General features: G+C 38.1%; 2 protein-coding genes across 6 annotated transcripts in view; one reads left to right on the forward strand and one right to left on the reverse strand.

The window, feature by feature from the left end:
• LOC144537719 (protein PHTF2) overlaps positions 1 to 12019 on the forward strand; it is a 42816-nt gene extending 30797 nt beyond the window's left edge. For all 5 annotated transcript variants that reach the window (XM_078281565.1, XM_078281562.1, XM_078281566.1 and 2 more), the window contains 13 exons: positions 855 to 1083; positions 1175 to 1321; positions 2393 to 2549; positions 2675 to 2745; positions 3022 to 3150; positions 3291 to 3376; positions 4744 to 4936; positions 5179 to 5310; positions 5562 to 5648; positions 8185 to 8340; positions 8418 to 8513; positions 8685 to 8810; positions 9736 to 12019. In XM_078281565.1, coding sequence (XP_078137691.1) covers positions 855 to 1083; positions 1175 to 1321; positions 2393 to 2549; positions 2675 to 2745; positions 3022 to 3150; positions 3291 to 3376; positions 4744 to 4936; positions 5179 to 5310; positions 5562 to 5648; positions 8185 to 8340; positions 8418 to 8513; positions 8685 to 8810; positions 9736 to 9756 — 1630 coding nt within the window. In that variant the 3' untranslated portion in view covers positions 9757 to 12019. The remainder of the gene's footprint in view (positions 1 to 854; positions 1084 to 1174; positions 1322 to 2392; positions 2550 to 2674; positions 2746 to 3021; positions 3151 to 3290; positions 3377 to 4743; positions 4937 to 5178; positions 5311 to 5561; positions 5649 to 8184; positions 8341 to 8417; positions 8514 to 8684; positions 8811 to 9735) is intronic.
• A 6257-nt stretch (positions 12020 to 18276) lies between these two features.
• Positions 18277 to 19936, reverse strand: part of adipor2 (adiponectin receptor 2) — a 29087-nt gene continuing 27427 nt past the window's right edge. Inside the window, exons 7-8 of the mRNA XM_078281645.1 lie at positions 19315 to 19508; positions 18277 to 19116 (exon numbers count right to left, since the gene is read on the reverse strand). Coding sequence (XP_078137771.1) covers positions 18988 to 19116; positions 19315 to 19508 — 323 coding nt within the window. The 3' untranslated portion in view covers positions 18277 to 18987. The remainder of the gene's footprint in view (positions 19117 to 19314; positions 19509 to 19936) is intronic.

Consider the following 19936-nt stretch of genomic DNA (forward strand, 5'->3'; position numbering starts at 1 on the left):
TGAATCAACAATTCTGAAAGTTTCTCAAGCTAAACTTTTACCCTCTTTAAAACAATTAAATGTCTATGATTGGAATTTTAAACTGTCGCAGACAGATGCTTCCTCCCCAAGCTTCTACTTTGACCAGCTTTCAGCCATAGCTTTCAGCAGACTGCAATAGTGTGGAATGTTTCTGAGCACTAAATGCCTTAATTGAATTGAATGAACTTGATTTGGTTTCTTCATCGATTATCGGCCACACTCCCCAGCACTCACTTCCACCTCTGTCAGGTAAAGCCCTTTATATTTACATACGGAGCGGGTTCTGTTTCTACAGTAGCCCAGAACAACAAACTAAACAATGGCTCGAGATTGTCTGACATGTTGCCATTTGCGTTTTCCTTTCGGCCACCATAGTTCTCCTACACACTTGGCACACTGGAGAAGTTTCAGTTGGTTGCAATCTGCAACCTTACCGCTAGATGCCACTAAATCTTACACACTGAATCTTTCATTTTTGTCAGTGATACGTTCATTAATCCTGATAAACTCACTGCTGCTGTGCTTTTATCCCTGAATGCTCCATTCATATATTAACTTCTTCAGTGTTTTACTTGAATGGTTAGTACAGCAGCAGTTCTCCACGTTTTGTGCAACACTTTCTCTCCAATATTAGTGTTCATCAATGTTCCACAGTCGTGCATCCTGTTAGGGTGATTTATCTTACTTAGCATGTCTGCTTCTGAGACTCGCTGGTAAACTCACTGCCCTGCTATGTTTTATACATGTCTATCTTTTTTCTATTGCTATCTCCTCACTTTTTCTTCTACCTGTCCCCCTTCCCTTTCTCTGCTTCCTTCCCTTCCTCCTTTTAGATCTAAGAAGTCCAAACTGTCCATCGACAAGTCGACAGAGACAGACAACGGCTACGTGTCACTGGACGGCCGGGTGACCAATCGGAGCAGTGAGGAGGGGCTTCAGCTCCACGAGCAGCGATGTCAGTCGCTAAACAGGGCTGACGAGGTGTGCTGGAACGCTCACGGCCAGTCCGTACACACTCAGTCACCCCGCAGCGCGGGACTGATGCTGGCAAGCGCCAATAAGGTAAAAACCAGAGACTCAAGTACTGTTTGACAACAGACCCATACAATGTCTGTCTCTCCAGGATTTGTCTGACATGTCTTGTGTCTTTTAGGAGCCAGCATCAGATGAGGCATCCAGTGAGGAGGACCCTGAAGCATCCTACAGCGCACTCCGCAGGGGAGTTGAAAGAATGAACAGCGACTGTACACTCAGAAACCGAAAGAATACACACCACTACAAGAAACACTACGCTGTGGAGGTAAACGCACACAAAAGGCAACACATTAACTTCTCAGAGCAGTTCAGTGTTTCCTATACATAGGTTCTACTTGGGCACCCCACCCAGGTAGAGAAAATCCGTATTACATGTTTTCCCCCAATCAACGATGTTTTTTTCTACAGCGCACCCAGACCAGCTGCATCCAGCCCCTTCCCCTCGTGAAGTTGCGCGTGCATGACACAGCATAAACATTCACTTTGGGCTCAGAGGCTTCACGTTAGTAGTGGCACTCGTGTTGTTGTGGCTTTCCAGATGTACTGATTAACCGTAGAAAACGCTTCGGCCACACCACTGTGAAAGCTCCCCAAACGTAATTTATCAGTGTGGTTGTTCACCCTCTCCGCGGCAGTCTCCCCTCGAGCTTCTCTTTATAACCGAGCCTTCAGTTCGTCTCCGTGCCCGTATCCATGAACTGTATTTATGACCCCGAGACCAATTAAAACCAGTCATTTTATTAACTTGGCTGTAAACGTTTTAAACTACAATTCAGAGTTGTTTGAATGACAGAAGTCTGTTCAGATGAGATCTTAATGACTGCAACACAGACATGTTTAGTACAAACGGCGTGTTTCAGATCCCCAAAACACAAGAACGATCAATGGTCTATAACAAACAAAATGAATAAGAATTAACTTTAGATAGTCGTAGTCTTAAATGATTTAACAGGAGTTAGGAGGAGAGTGTGTTAACATGTAACTGTCTGTATGAATCATAGATAGTTTTATGGTTAAGTTGTTAATAAGGCCTAAAACATTTGAGCTCCGGCTAAACTATAACAGTGATTTATTGACAAAGCACATTAAAGGCTACACTTCATCTGTATGTATATTCTAGTTTGTTTAATATGTAAATAGTTAAAATTATCTGTTAATGTTATGTAGTTTCTTCAATAAATAGTTCATAAACCTTTGTTTATTACTGATCACAGCCTGCGCCAACCATTACAAGTAAATTGCAGTTTAATCTATTTATGTCAGAACAATGCAAACAGGACATAAATATTGTTCCATATTTTTCCTCAAAATAACAATCCATCCTTTTGTCTGTCAGGACGTGCCCAAGTCCGGCACCAGCTGCAGCTCCAGATGTTCCAGTCTGAGGACTCATGACTCGGAGAGCACTCGACACGAGTCTGAGACAGAGGACCTGATGTGGGAAGACTTTCTTCACTGTGCAGAGTGCAGATCATCCTGCACCTCAGAGACAGGTAGGAAGACAAGATTAGCATAGAACAGCTGAAGAAGCATTTGTGACTGGTTTGTTTAAATACTTTTATAGTTTTGATGTGCTGTCCCTTGATTTTAAATTAATACTGTGACTCCTTCTTTACAGAGGGAGAAGGAGGAGGGGCACCCGTCTGCCCCCCTGTGAAAAAGGAATACAGAGATGACCCTTTCCATCAGGTCTGTAAACATAAGCCATGGGGCTTGTTTGGGGCTAGATAGTGAACCTCACAATGAAAGTTTGATGATTTGCAGTTGTAAATATTGATAGGAATCAAAATAAGTTCACTTTTCAACCAAATTGAGCCCTGTTTCAACCCAGACGACTTATGCAAATCACCAAGACATTTGATTGCTTACTGTGTTTCTCCAATGTCCCATATTAATAGTACTACGGAGCAAAGTGGTTGAAATAGACGGGTCAATAATGTTGTTGTGTGTACGTCTTTCCCTCAGGGTCATGCTCCCTGGATGCACAGCTCCAACCCTGGTTTAGAGAGAGTGAGCGCCATAGTGTGGGAGGGAAACGAGTGTAAGAAGGCCGACATGTCCGTCCTGGAGATCAGCGGCATGATCATGAACAGAGTGCGTGACAATTCCCGTGGTCCCCACAGGAATACATACATTTAATGTTTTACCTACCCCTGTCTGCAAAAAACAAAACAAATTGAGGCAGAAGGATTTAAAAAAATACTTTTGTTCCATTTCTCTCCCTCCCTACACAGGTTAATCTCTACACACCTGGTATTGGTTACCAGGTCTTTGGCAACCTTGTTTCAGTGACTCTCGGCCTCACACCATTTGCATACAGGTACTGCTTGCATAACATACGTCCTCTCATTATATTAAGTTTGGGGTATTCAAGACACGTTATTCCTTTATCGTCTCTTTTTTTATAACATGAAAAACATAATACTGTGCCTTTTGTTTAATGAAATTCACGATGTTTTCATTGCATATGTATGTTGCTTTATATTTGTTTATGGTTGTCTTGTGTTGGACCCCAGAGGCCTGTACTACGAAGCGAGATTTGGCGTTAACGAGCTAACTTCAGGTTCAACCCAGGATTTTCTGTACTACGAAGGTGGATCACTTGTGATCGGGTTCAATCGCCGTGGTAACTTATGCTGAACGCCTAACCTGGTCGGGAGCAGGTTAAGTTGGAGATCAGAGAACCGGTGTAAAAGCACCGCCTACTGACCAATCAATACTCGATTGATAACGGCATCACCGTTCTTAGAAGATCAGGCGGAGCTCGGTGTGGGGAGAGAGAAAAAAAGTTAAAACATTTAGAGACCGACAACCCCATTAGCATTCCCTGATGTGGATATTTATGAAATATATAGGTTGTAATGGGAGGGAATTACATATCGGCTCGGCTTCTTGAGCCGTGTGTTGCCAATGCGCACATCAGTTTGAATTTTGTTTTTATATATTTTATATATTTGCTCTCAAGATGGCTTCCCACTGCCAGGGCTGCAACTGAAATACTAGGCTAAAGCAACGACAGTTAATGCACAAGTGTAATTATGGTCAGATCTTGGTCCTGACTGATGGGGAAGTGATATTAATAAGTGTTGTGATTTACGCATCTACAGCGTTGGCTATTTTTTTGCCAGCTTTCCTTCCTGTTTTAGGAAGCAGCGACTGTATTGCGTTTTGCCTGCAAAACCGTGTCTGTGTTATTCATATTTATGTAGAATTATAATTTCCTCCTCTTATGTAAAATATGCGGCTCTGGTAGATGTTTGCGATTGGTCGTGCTGTGCAAACACCGCCTCTTTTATGTGAACGCGCGCGCCGCTGGATTGGGAAACCCTGGGTTGACTGAACTAGTTGATAACCAGCGTCGTGATTACAGCTTATGCGGGACCGCGGGTGTTAGTTTAGGTGAAGCCGGGTAACTGAAAGAAATCCAGGACATGTTGATCTCGCTTCCTAGTACAGGCCTCAGGAAGAATAGTCTTCACTATGGTGATGACTAATGGAAAACCTTACAGATATATTTATAAACAACAAACCTCTAAAGAGTTTAATAATATAGGAAAAAAATGTACCTGGAGAAATATTAAAAAATATTCAATAAGAAAGTATGCCAGAGAGTTTTACTTACTACATATTACAAACTGTCAGTAGAGGGATGTTTTACTTGCGTCATTCTTTCTCCATCTCCTGCAGGCTGGCTCAGTACCGTGACTTTGATCAGCTAACCACACTCTCAGCCAATGAGCTGCTGTCTGTGGCGCTGGGAGGCGGGTCTGAATCAGACGCCTTGGTCATCACCATGGTAACACTTAGCTTCCTGGTGCGCGTCTGCCTTATATGGCTCTTCTTCTTCCTGCTCAGTGTCGCAGAGAGGACCTACAAACAGGTGAGACAGATAAATGATGAGTCATTGCTCTTAATGGTGAAACTGCACATGTTTGTTTTTTAACTTAGCTTAGTTGGATACTTAACAGTCTGAACCTCTGTAGCTGGGTATCGTTTAAAAACTTTCGATTTCGGTACCGGTTCCTAAGCGATACTTTTTCTTTCAGTACCCAGCCCTATCTGCAGTACTTGGTACTTTGGTGACTCCTAACTGATTCAACTTATTAATGTTCATATTTGCAGAGGCTACTGTTTGCCAAGCTGTTTGGTCATCTGACTTCAGCCCGCAGAGCCAGGAAGTCTGAAGTCCCCCATTTTAGACTGAAAAAGGTTCAGAACATCAAGATGTGGCTCTCACTACGCTCCTACCTCAAGGTACTTCACTGATGATAGTCACACCCTTTTTAAAAATGTACTGTCTCTGTGACAACAATTCAGTCTCTTGACTGTGAATTTATTGCAAATAACAAATTGAGTCAGTGTGCTGTTTAACTGGAAACATGTGCATCCATCCATGTTAACTGTTTTTTCAACATTTATATTTACAAATCTATTAATTTGGGAGTTGGGAATAGTCACTGTTGTAATTAATGAAATAGTGAAATTCTGTACTGTTGCATTTGTAGAGACGGGGTCCTCAGCGTTCAGTGGATGTGATCGTGTCGTCTGCCTTCCTGCTTACTCTGTCTGTCGTCTTCATCTGCTGTGCCCAGGTAATTTCTGAGTGGGTCAAATCATCAAAACATTCTGGCTTTAATGTCTTAGTACAGGTGCTGGTCATATAATTAGAATATCATGAAAAAGTTGATTTATGTCAGTAATTCCATTCAAAAAGTGAAACTTGTATAATGTATACATTCATTCCACACAGACTGATATATTTCAAGTGTTTATTTCTTTTAATTGTGATGATTATAACTGACAACTAATGAAAACCCCAAATTCAGTATCTCAGAAAATTAGAATATTACTTAAGACCAATACAAAAAAGGATTTTTAGAAATGTTGACCAACTGAAAAGTATGAACATGAAAAGTATAAGCATGTACAGCACTCAATACTTAGTTGGGGCTCCTTTTGCCTGAATGACTACAGCAATGCAGCGTGGAATGGAGTGGATCAGTCTGTGGCACTGCTCAGGTGTTAGGAGAGCCCAGGTTGCTCTGATAGTGGCCTTCAGCTCTTCAGCATTGTTGGGTCTGGCACATCACATCTTCCTCTTCACAATACCCCATAGATTTTCTATAGGATTAAGGTCAGGCGAGTTTGCTGGCCAATTAAGAACAGGGATACCATGGTCCTTAAACCAGGTACTGGTAGCTTTGGCACTGTGTGCAGGTGCCAAGTCCTGTTGGAAAATGAAATCTGCATCTCCATAAAGTTGGTCAGCAACAGGAAGCATGAAGTGCTCTAAAACGTCCTGGTAGACTGCTGCGTTGACCCTGGACCTCAGAAAACACAGTGGACCAACACCAGCAGATGACATGGCACCCCAAACCATCACTGACTGTGGAAACTTTACACTGGACTTCAAGCAACGTGGATTCTGTGCCTCTCCTCTCTTCCTCCAGACTCTGGGACCTTGATTTCCAAAGGAAATGCAAAATGTACTTTCATCAGAGAACATAACTTTGGACCACTCAGCAGCAGTCCAGTCCTTTTTGTCTTTAGCCCAGGCGAGACGCTTCTGACGCTGTGTCTTGTTCAAGAGTGGCTTGACACAAGGAACGCGACAGCTGAAACCCATGTCTTGCTTACGTCTGTGCGTAGTGGTTCTTGAAGCACTGACTCCAGCTGCAGTCCACTCTTTGTGAATCCCCCCACATTTTTGAATGGGTTTTGTTTCACAATCCTCTCCAGGGTGCAGTTATCCCTATTGCTTGTACACTTTTTTCTACCACATCTTTTCCTTCCCTTCGCCTCTCTGTTAATGTGCTTGGACACAGAGTTCTGAACAGCCAGCCTCTTTAGCAATGACCTTTTGTGTCTTGCCCTCCTTGTGCAAGGTGTCAATGGTCGTCTTTTGGACAGCTGTCAAGTCAGCAGTCTTCCCCATGATTGTGTAGCCTACAGAACTAGACTGAGAGACCATTTAAAGGCCTTTGCAGGTGTTTTGAGTTAATTAGCTGATTAGAGTGTGGCACCAGGTGTCTTCAATATTGAACCTCGTCACAATATTAAAATTTTCTGAGATACTGAATTTGGGGTTTTCATTAGTTGTCAGTTCTAATCATCAAAAGTAAAAGAAATAAACACTTGAAATATATCGGTCTGTGTGGAATGAATGTATATATTATACAAGTTTCACTTTTTGAATGGAATTACTGAAATAAATCAACTTTTTCATGATATTCTAATTATATGACCAGCACCTGTATGTCCACATTAAACCAGTTAGTTTAGGAGTACCTTATCACATTGCGTGACTACAAACAAAAACATGTAAAGTGTGGCAATAGTTTCTCTATTCAGTAATTTAAATGAGGCAAACATAAAATATAGATCCAGCTTTTAGTGAGGACGTGGTCTAGATTTGGGTGTTTCTACTGTATTGTCATTACTTTACCGCAGATTTGAATTGATTTTCATATTAAAGCAAATAAGTCAATTATTTTGGCAACCTACAGTGAAAACTAGTGCAGGCTTTGTTGCTTTCAGCCCATTCATCTTAGTGTATTATTGTCTGCCACAGTGTCTTTTTTTTTTTTTAATACTACCACTGGGAAATCAGATATTCTTTAATTCAACGCTTGTTGAACCAAGGACCCCTTAACTGAAAGAGAGAGAGCAGGGACCCCCTTGTATAAAATGAAGTTGCATATTAAACTGGGCCTACAGTAACGTGTAGTGCTGCCTAAAGCCTTTATAAATATATTTTTTGCATATAATACTAAGTTATTAAAATAATAATTGTTGGCATGATTTTATAAATCATCTTTTAATGTCAAACATACATGTGGCACAGTGAATCCCTAGGACTAACTTTTTAACTAACTTTTTGGATAGCTATCTTAGTGACTGCCTATCATCAGTGGGGATTTATATTTGCTAATAATATGTTGGATTCATGTTAAGACATTTAAACTGTCAAAAATTAACAATAATTTGGAGGCCCCCCCTGCAGTGACTCTGAGGACCCCCTGTGGAAGATCTCTGTTCTACACATACCGTTGGGGCTTTAAGTTAATAAGAAAGCCAAGACGACTAACATTTACAGACCAAATAATGTACTTGCATCTCTTCCTCCAGTTGCTCCACATCCATGAAACGTTCCTGGAGTGTCACTATAACTGGGAGCTGGTGATCTGGTGCTCCAGTCTGTCTCTGTTCCTGCTCAGGTTCGTCACGCTGGGCTCTGAGACCAGCAAGAAGTACAGCAACACCTCCATACTGCTCACTGAACAGGTACACACAGAAAATACATGCATAACCACACTGCAGATATGTCTTCAAACACTGACATTGATCTATGTGTTTCACAGATCAACTTGTATCTGAAGATGGAGAAGAAGCCTAACAAGAAGGAGGAGCTGACACTGGTGAACAACGTCTTAAAACTGGCTACCAAACTACTCAAGGTACTGTCTGTTTTCACAACTCCTTTAAAACTAATTATCAGGATTCCTTACAGTCTGAAATTTAGTTGAGGTGGAGCTCTCTTTTTGTTCTAATACCTGCACCAACAGTCTTTAAATATGCCTTATAATTGTAACTACGGTTTATCCCTCTCTCTCTCTCTCTCTCTCCAGGAGTTGGACACTCCTTTCAGGTTGTATGGTTTGACTATGAACCCTCTGCTCTACAACATTACCCAGGTGGTCATCCTGTCCGCTGTGTCGGGAGTCATATCTGACCTATTAGGATTTAACCTGAAGGTGAGCATCCGTTTGTGTGGTTTATGGTATTTTTGCTGTTTTACAAATCTTCATTAGGTTGAGAAGCTAGTTAAGGTCATGCCAGACCAGAAACTGGTAATGGAAGTTAGGTGATGCAGTGACTACTTGTGCTCTCGCCTAAAAAGGTCATGTAGTTAACAAGATATTTGTTCTACCACTTCTGTCTTACGGCTGACTGAAGGCCACCTTTCTTTATACTGCAACAAAGGAGGGTTACGTAAAATTGAGTCATGCAACACAGCTTCTTCTCTCCTTCGAGGTCAGCACTGTGAAGAACTCACCAAAGTTGAACATGTGTATTTACAATGAAATTAATTGATTTTTTTTCTGAAATTTGGCTGTTTTAAAACAGCTGAATGTTGCAGCAAAATACATTTACATCACTAGACAAGATTAGATCACAGGCATAGAAGTTCACCAATGTTAAACTTTGACTCTCAAATTCACGCTGTTGACCAATAAGCTGTCTTCACAATGCTGACCTTTGAGGGACAGAGAGCCAGAAAGTTCATATAAAAAAAATGTATTTAGCTGTATTACAATATAGACTTTTCTATAACCCTGCTCTGAGTCCACAACAGATGCCAAGTTTGCAGACAGTTACATTCAGTTCCGATCAGTTGACGATAGGCGAGACTTGACAATGTCAATTCTTAGTTGGGAACACCCCTATTTTTTTGTTTGTGTACTTTCTTTGGTAGAATGGTACAGGTAGATCTTCTCATACTTGTAATGGACTATATTTTTTTTTAACTTTTATGTTATTTCAGAATGTTTCTGCTGGAAAAGAACTGGCATTTAACCTAAAACCATAACTGGAGGCTTTCCTTATTATTGCAGAACATCAAACTTGTTTACTGTTAAAATGTGTATTAATCCTGTTTGTCTTTCTTCCTGTTCACAGCTGTGGAAGATTAAATCGTGACAGTGAACAGAGAAACGGCGTTGACCCTGAATGCTCGTCTAACTGATTTAATGAAAGCCTGAACATAGGTCTCGACATATCGGCGTGCTTTCACCTTCAACGTTACCACTTTGTGCAATTCAAAAACTATTTATTTACCCACTCAGTGTTTTTACTTAGGGTTTATTTAAATAGTAGTTTTGTTTAACGACACAGAACAATGTCTACAAAAAAGTATTATTATTAAGCATAACTATGTTTGTTTAACATGATGGTTTAGGTTCTCAGCTGCATTTGCAACAGTTCAGTTTTAATTTCAGCTCACGTACTTGGAGGCAAAAGTATTGAGCTGCCGATGGGACAACCATCATTTTATTGTAATTATTGTGTTAAACTATTTATATGTTGATTATATTTTAAAACACAATTTCGAACTCTGTTACAAAAATACGTTAGTCGAGTTTCTAATTTAATTGCAACCTAATGGTTACATTTGAATTGATTAAAACATTGTTAGATGCTTCAACCAGAGTATATCCTCAAAACTATAGTTACAAGGATACTTTCTCATATTTCGCTGCTTCATGCAGACAATGGTCAACTAAAATTCCTGGCATTTGACAAATAATCTCTATTCCCTATTTTTACCATCTCCCAGGTGTTGACCCTTAAGAAAAAAATTACATTTATCTGTTATGAGTTTTGCAGGTAAAGCTTTTTAATTTGCTGACTTACCTGATAAAATTGTTGCTTGGTTTTGTTCTCACTGAGGAGAGGTGAAATGCCAGACATCGGCACTGCAAAGAAACAATCATCCAGTTTATGAAAATAACATAATAGGTGACATTTACAGAAAACTCTGAAGTTAAAACTGAAGTTTTAAAAAGACCACTTAACAGAGTTTTGATTTCATGACCCATATCGTTTGACGGTATTTCCAGTAATACGTGTACTATAAGTAGAAACATGGTTAAAATGTTAGCTGAGCATGACAACTTAACTTTTGTTAAGTGCAAATATTAGGACATTGGCTTATTCCCTGCACGTGAAACTACTTCCTAAATTGGTAAACATACGATCACTTCCTTTTTGTATTAGATCGGAGTCAGGTGTCGTTTTCTTGTTTCTGTGATGTTCCTGATTTGTCGTTTCTGTTTGAGTTTACACAGATTTGTGTCTAACAAACTGTCTGAAATGTTTGCTCTATATAGAAATATGAATTTACCACTTGCTATAGAGGAAACTATTGGGTGTATAATCTATAGAAAATAGTGAATGAGAGGGTGATTTTGGACACAATGTATTGTTTTATTCTAAAATAAGTAATGATATTGTACCACAAAACAATTCAATTTAGCTTTTTGGAGCTCCTGACAAAAATGAGGAATTATTTTAGTATTTGTAGCTGTGTTGCAGTTTGAACACCTGCATATATCATAGCAGCATGAAGAGTTTAGCTCTTGAAAAACAAAATTTTGGACTGTGACTGGTCAGTTTGTGTCGGCCAAGATTAAACCGTTCCATCATGTCACCAGTTGAGAAATTCAGTGGATTTTGTACAGAATTTGATATCAAACTCTCAGAGCTAATTAGACGGTAGATTCATGTGCATGACAGGTAAAGTCAGTCCGTCACAGGTTTCTAAACACTCCAGTTAAACATGAATGAAGAAATGCACTTTAAAAACAGATTTAAAATAGAAAGGTAGAAGTAACATCTTGTTTCAATGTCAAGAGAAATGTATTTGTACCTCAGCTGCTTGACACAGTATGCATTTGCTATTCAAGCGAATGCTAGCTCTGAATTTAAGAATATTAGATCGACAATTCACATCACTCTCTGTAGTAAATCCCACATGGTACATGCAGTTATACCCTCAGAAAATATCTTAAATGTGATTAAAATGTTGCCTCAGCTATCGGACTTTCATTCATAAAAATGCTAGCATAATCAGCTTCAGTGTATTTGAGGAGGAAGACCAAAGTGCTTATTTTAGTTTTGTCTCTGCTGGAAAAAAGAATGTATTTGCAGTACTATGCTTTAAAATATATTTGTTTCCCTTTGGAAATACTTTAAGTTGTATTATTGTGTGCTTTTTGTTCTTTCATAATTCATTTGTAAAGGTTGTTTCTCACACTTGTGGGAAAGGGGATGCACGTTTTACTGTGTTTTTAAGGAACAAATAAGTTTGAAATGTATGTATGGAAATTAATCTAGGTAAAAGACTGGTCTGTCTACAAGGTCTACCTTTTTTATAAGAAAAATTAAAAAAAATTGATGTTGACTCACTGATTGTTTTGTTGTCTTTCAGTATTATAAATGTCCCAATATAAGACATGTCATGAATTAAATGAACATAACATAAGTTTATTTAAATTTTTTCGACATACTATCACTTTTTTAATCACATTTTCGACATACTATACTATGACTTTCTTCAACATACTATACGATGTGATAAAAAGTCATAGTATAGTATGTCGAAAAAAATTATAAAAAAAAAACAGTGTCGAAAAAAATCATAGTATAGTATGTGGAAAGAAGTGATAAGCTATAGTATAGTAGATCGAAAAAAGTCATAGTATAGTATGTCGAAAAAAAATGATGAAAAAGCCATAGTATAGTATGTCAAAAGATAATAAAAATATCATAGTATAGTATGTTGAAAAAAGCCATAGTGTAGTATGTTGATAAAAAGTGATAAAACAGCCATTGTATGTCGAAAAAAGTGATAAAAAAGTCAGAGAACTATGTCGAAAAAAGTCATAGTATAGTATGTCGAAAAAAATTATAAAAAAGTCAATATAGTATGTGGAAGAAAGTGATAAAAAAGCCATAGTATAGTAGGTCAAAAAAAGTCATAATGTAGTATGTCGAAAAAAGTGATAAAAAAGTCAGATAAGTACGTCGAAAAAAGTCATAGTATAGTAGGCCTATGTCGAAAAAGGTCATAGTATGGTATGTTGAAAAAAATTATAAAGATATAGTATAGTATGTCGAAAAAAGTGATCAAAAAGCCTTAGTATAGTATGTGGAAAAAAGTCATAATATAGTATGTCGAAAAAAAAGATTAAAAAAGTCATAGTATAGTATGTGGAAAAAAGTCATAATATAGTATGTCTAAAAAATTATAAAAAAGTCATAGTATAGTATGTCGAAAAAAGTGATAAAAAAGTCATAAGTACGTCGAAAAAAGTCATAGTATGTCGAGGTATGTCTGTGGAAAAAAGCCATAGTATAGCGTATCGAAAAAAGTCATAGTATAGTATGTCGAAAAAGTGATAAAAAGTGATAGTATATCGAAAAAAGTGATAAAAAAGCCATAGTATAGTATGTCAAAAAAAAATGAAAAAAAGGTCATAGTATGTCAAAAAAGGTGACATACTATACTATGGCTTTGTTTCACCTTTTTTCGACATACTATGACTTTATATCACATTTTTCAACATATTATACTATGACTTTTTTATCACTTTTTTTCGACATACAATAATATGACTTTTGACATACTATGGCTTTTTTATCACTTTTTTCAACATAAAAATATAACTTTTTATCGACATACTATACTATGACTTTTTTATCACTTTTTTTCAACATACTATACTATGACTTTTTTTGACATAAAAAAATAACTTTTTTGACATACTACACTAAGGCTTTTTTATTACTTTTTTCTACACAATATACTATGACTTTTTTTCGACATGCTATTCTATGGCTTTTTTATCACTTTTTCCTACATATCATACTATGGCTTTTTCTCAACATACAATAATATGACTTTTTTCGAGATACTATACTATGACTTTTTATCGACATACTATACTATGGCTTTTTCATCACTTTTTTCAACATACTGTACTATGACTATTTTATCACTTTTTTCAACATACAAAAATATCACTTTTTGACATACTATACTATGGCTTTTTTGTCACTTTTTTCGACATACTATACTATGGCTTTTTTATAATTTTTTTCAACATACTATACTATGACTTTTTTGTCACTTTTTTCGACATACTATGCTATGGCTTTTTTATAATTTTTTCTCAACATACAATAAATATGACTTTTTTCGACACACTATGGCTTTTTTTCACCTTTTTTCGACATGCTATGACTATTTTATCACTTTTTTCGACATACTATACTATGGCTTTTTCTCATTTTTCACAACATACAATAATATGACTTTTCGACATACTATACTATGGCTTTTTCATCACTTTTTTTATATAAAAAAAATAACTTTTTTGACATACTACACTAAGGCTTTTTTATTACTTTTTTCGACATACTGTACTATGACTTTATTCGACATACTCTACTATGGCTTTTTTTCGACATACTATACTATGGCTTTTTCATCGCGTTTTTTCGACATGCTATTCTATGGCTTTTTATCACTTTTTTCAACATACAAAAATATAAAACTTTTTTGACATACTACACTAAGGCTTTTTTATTACTTTTTTCGACATAATATACTATGACTTTTGTTCGACATGTTATTCTATGGCTTTTTTCTAATTTTTCTCAACCTACAATTATATGACTTTCGACATACTATACTATGGCTTTATATCACTTTTTTTCGACATACTATGACTTTTTTTCACTTTTTTCAACATACTATACTATGACTTTTTTCGACATACTATACTTTTTTTCACTTTTTTCAACATACTATACTATGACTTTTTTCAACACACTATGCTATGGCTTTTTTTTCGACATACTATGGCTTTTTTCTCATTTTTTTCAACATACAAAAATATAACTTTTTTGACCTACTATACTAAGGCTTTTTTATTACTTTTTTCGACATTCTATACTATGACTTTTTATCGACATACTATACTATGGCTTTTTTGTCACTTTTTTTCGACATACTATACTATGGATTTACCATGACTTTTTATGACATGCTTAACTACCTTTTTTCGACATACTATATAATATATATTTTTTTACTTTTTATGCCTATGACTTTTGACATTTTGCATGCCTTTTTATTGACATGTATGACTTTTATATGACAGGCTTTTTAAAATAATTTTTGTATGGCTCTGTGGGCTATCATAATGTCTTGTTTAAATTGAATACTATATTTTAACTACAAGATAGCCTACTATAATTTAAAATGTTTTTTTCTTTCAAATGTTTAATATACAGCAATTAAAGTACAAACATAAAATAACTGACCGTCCACTTTATTAGGTACACCTTGCTGGTCCCGGGTTGTTCCCAGTGTTGCCTTCAGAACTGCCTTCCTTAATTCTTCGTGGCATAGGCCTACATATATTCTTTAAGGGGCTGGACACATTCCTTAGAGGTTTTGGTCCATGTTGACATGATAGCATCACGCAGTTGCTGCTGATTTGTCGGCTGCACCTCCATGATGCGAAACTCCTATTCCACCACATCCCAAATGTGCTCTATTGGATTTAGACGGTGGGTCATGTGAGTACAGTGATCGCATAATCATGTTCAAGAAACCAGTTTGAGATGATATGCCATTAGGGCATGGTTATCCTGCTGGGGTAGCTTATAGCCATTGGAAGATGGGTACAGTGTGGTCATAAAGGGACGGACATGGTCAGCAACAATACTCAGGTAGGCTATGGCGCTTAACGAGGCTCAATTGGTACTAAGTGGCCCGAAGAGTGCAAAGCAAATACCTCCCGGCCACGCCATTTCACCACCACCGCTAGCCTGAACCGAAGGCAGGATGAATTCATGCTTTCTTGTTTACGCCAAATTCTGACCCTACCATCTGAATGTCACAGCAGAAATCGAGCCTCATCACACCAGACAACGTTATTCCAATCTTCTATTATCCAATTCCGAAGACCCCTTGCCTTGCATGTAGCCTCAGTTTATTTTTCTTAGTTGACAGTGGCGGCGGTCGGGATAGCCTTCTGCTAGCTCATCAGGTTCACAGGTGCATTGAGTTGCTGCCACGTGATTTGCTGATTAGATGAGCAGTTGAACAGAAGTGTATACCGATACCGGTGATGTATCGAAGTCTGTTCCCCCTGTTAAAATGCGTAGTGCCCTCCTCCGTAGGCGTTTTGGTTCAGATGTATTAGGTAGGGAGGGAAGTTGGAACAGATCTCGACGGGGAAACAAGAGTTCGATACAACATTGGTATTTTGGGGAGAAGTATTTGAGGAGTAAAGTGCGTCAATAATGAGGTAACGTTACATGGCTAAGATGAGACAAGCACTTGAAATCTTTATATTAGATTGTTACGTAAGTGCAGGGCCGCAATTGCTATAGGCGAACTAGACGATTGCCTAGGGTGTCAAATGTGTTGGGGGGCGCCGTGTCGCCCTTAGGTCTACTTCTCATTAATAATAGAATTGGAATGACATGCGAAATTAAACATGATCATCCTAGGGCGCCCCCTCAGCCACAAGGAGCTCTGAAGCAGACCTGTGCGTTGCTTAGCGTCCACTCTCGCTGTAACAATAGAGACGAGCAGCGGCACAGACCACGGAGCTGCTGCAGCTCGCCTTCTCGCCTTCCAACCAAAGACGCAAAAGAGGAGGGAGGAGTAAATGAAACCATGCACACAAATCTGGAAACAAAACACTGGCCTTTGGGTTGCCAGACCAGTGATGATTAGACCAAATGTTGATGTCATCTAACTTACATGCAAGTAAAATGTACATACATTGGTACTCTATCGCTGACACAGCACTGTGGAGATATGGCACTGCGAGACTGGGGGGCGCAAAACTCAATCTCGCCTAGGGCAACCAAAGGGCTAGAGCCGGCCCTGCGTACATGTATTCATGTACCTTTTAAATATGCATTTAATTGACCTACTACACCAATGTGTATATATAGGCTACTGTACATTACAAGGCAACCAAGATTGATGCCTGGTTATAAAAATATAAGTAATGGAAAAGCAAATACATTTTTTTTTTTTTTTTTTTAGCAGATGTTTGACAATTAACTCATTGGATGAATAATGTACAGGTGACAAGCTTATTAGATTATGTATTTTTATGTCATGGTTCAGTGTTGTGCACATACTAACGACAAACAAGACAAAGTGACAGATTCGGAAAAAAACCTTTTTATTAGAACAATACAGCAGATATAAAGGTCTATTGCAATCAAACACTCCCATCAGAACAGAACGTGTGCTTCAACAGACAATATTTGCTCCCCAAGAGAAATAAATTAATATAAACTACATCAAATAAAAACAGAAAATGAAGAAAAAAAAGAAAAACTAAGAAATTTAAAATCTTGTTCAGAAAGAGCTGCCATCAAATAGAAACTTGCAAACTTAAATTTCAAACAATCATAGACATACAGTTTATGATAAGCTCACAATTTAAGTGTTTCCGTTGTGGGGCGAGATTTTGGTATTGCCAGAAAGTTCCCCTTTTGTTTTAATCTCCAAGTAAAGTCTCCATATCTGAGGCAGGTCATGTGTCCTTAAAGTAGTTAACTTCATCATATCTTTAGAGGACACTTGTTTATTTGCTAGGACAAGAGAGACATGGTACTCAGGGCCTCTTTCCTAACCTCACATGATCTCTGGATAAATAAGAGAAACCAGTGATAAATAATAGAAAAGAAAAAGAAGAAATTAAAGCTTGTAATAATAATAATACCAAAAACAGCAGTGGATAAAGTGAAATGCAATCCAATCAAAAAGAAAGACATGTTTTCAGACAGAGTAGCCAAAGGAGGAGGACTACAATGAACTGCATCTGTACAGTAATAAAACTGCAGTTTGACCAAAATTTTATATATATATATATATATATATATATATATATGGGGCCTTGTTTATAAAAAAATATCTTCAAGTAATCCTTGTGTAAAAATATGATTTTTAACAAATCATGTAAGGGCATGTCATAGAAAAGAACAAACTTATATTGGTGACATGAAAATTGGTTTTATATTTAGACATATCTACAGTAAAAAGATAAATGAAAATGGCTACATATCAAGAGGACTCTTTTATATATATATCATAGTTTTGACTTTAGATTTGGTTTTTAAGCACAAATGTTCACGAGAACTTTTTTTTTTTTCGTGAGGCCTGATTTGAGATCTGTGCACCAGGTCTGTGACAAACACAAGGGCGCAGGGTCAACACAAAAGTGGAAAAAACTGAGTAGAGAACAGTTGTTCTGCTGTCTCCTCGTTTATATTTCACGTTTTTTAGATCAGAAAAGTGACTGAGTTGTCACTTCCCACCTGCACTGAAGGCAAAATACCAGCGAGTTTTGAAGTCGCCATTTGTGTGATAAGATTCAAATGTTGTGTTGTATATTTCCTCCTCGGTTCCACCTGTCATCATCGCATATACAGACTACATGAAGTTGTTTGAAGCGATTCCCTCCAACCACAGAATTATTGTATTATTCTCACCATTGCACCTCACTGCTAGAACAAGTGTATATAAGACCTCTCCTCCTCATCTTTAGTTGCTTCATCATCCAACATATTTATTTCTTCTTGCCATCATATCATAACATTTTTTTCTTTTTTTCATATATATTTCATAGAAATCTATAACCCCAAATTTAGAAATCTTATTTACATGGAAAAGGTGTTCTTTTTTTACTTTTAAAAGTGACTGCCCACCCAAGTTCCCAACATCTCACCCTGCAACCTCACAATCATGAAAGAAATCCACTCAGTTCTTTTTCTTTTTTCATATTTCAATGCTCTAAAGTGTGAATTAGAAAACAGCATTTAGCAAAGAAAACACACCATAAAATGTATTTTTTTTAAAGCTATAATTATGCTTCCTTTTCAAATTCAACCATTAAACAGTCAGAACTCAACACAGAAGAAAATGTAGCATTACTGAAGGGAGGTTTTGAATGCCTCACCTCCCTCCCAAACAAACAGAGATACTTTCTGGAAAGAGCAGAGTCTCAAAAACGGGTTTATAAAACGCACATCTTGTTTTATAATCGAAGCAACAGAGCCAGAGGAGGTGGTGGTGGACAGACAGACAGACAGAGGGACAGAAAGAGAACAAAAACCCCTGTCACTCAGTTTTAGAGAGGCCATTCTGTGTATTACGCACACAGACACACACTAGACGAGCCACGTCGGTCTTCAGTTTAGTGGGAGAGCGTGTGTGCATGTCTTAGGTTTTGTGTGTGTGTGTGTTTGTGTAACTCTGTGCACATTATTCAAAACATTGCCTCCCCATAAATTGTGTGTGAGTAAATGACTGAGTCAGTGTGTGTGCGTGCGTTAGAGGGTGCCGTCCGCGGTGCAGCCCCCTCCTGCCTTGAGGCGAAATTCCTGCAGATTGGAGACACCGTGGAAATGAACGCAGGCTCCTGCGACCACCAAGATGTGGAACAGCTGGTGGGAGTGGAACTAGGCAGACAGAGAGAAAAATAGTAAATTAAATGTGTGTTAGAGAGAAACAAGAGAGCAAAATGTGATGATAAAAGTGCTCCTAGCTTGGTATTGCTTTAGCTTTTAACATGAGAAACAAATAGTGGGGAAATGGCTTCAACTTTGAGAATGCATCCCTAATATTTTGTGCCGTGTGTGTTTTTGTTAGTTACTTACCCAGATGTCACACTTGCCGGGGAAGAACCTCTCAGGGATGCGAGCAGCGTACAGACAGGCGCCGGTGATGTAGAGCGTTGCCATGAGCAGCAGCCAACCCATCTGACCCATTGTGGTCGCTTTAATCAGACCCTCGCTGATGACAAAGTGCAGTGTAGGAACCACGCCACTCAGACCCAGACCCACAAACACTCCTAAACACAGACATTGAAGGAGAGAGACTGTGAATACTTGAACCTGCATTAAAAATGTGTTTTGGGTCACTTGAGGTGACTTATATTCACATTATAAAATTAATATAGCAAACATGTTAGCGAACAGTTGCCTATTTACACATCCAGCAGACACAGAGCAATATTAGCATCTACTTGGAGCCATGTATCTGGCCACTCTCTTCCAACTCCTGAGGGAAATATCTGGCTCTTCAGGAGCTAAATGCTCCACTGTGTTCACCAGCTAGTCGCTAACTGGGTCTGTCTGATGACTGGTGCTGAGCAGGTAGTGTACAGTGGGATTTAGAGTGACCCCATTGTCATTACACATGGTCATTTGATCCATCGCTAATATAAAATATGGCTAAGAGCAGCTTTACAGTACAAAATAAACGTGTATCATGTCACTA

This window comes from Sander vitreus, chromosome 23, assembly GCF_031162955.1.
Source record: "Sander vitreus isolate 19-12246 chromosome 23, sanVit1, whole genome shotgun sequence".
Lineage (NCBI taxonomy): Eukaryota > Metazoa > Chordata > Actinopteri > Perciformes > Percidae > Sander > Sander vitreus.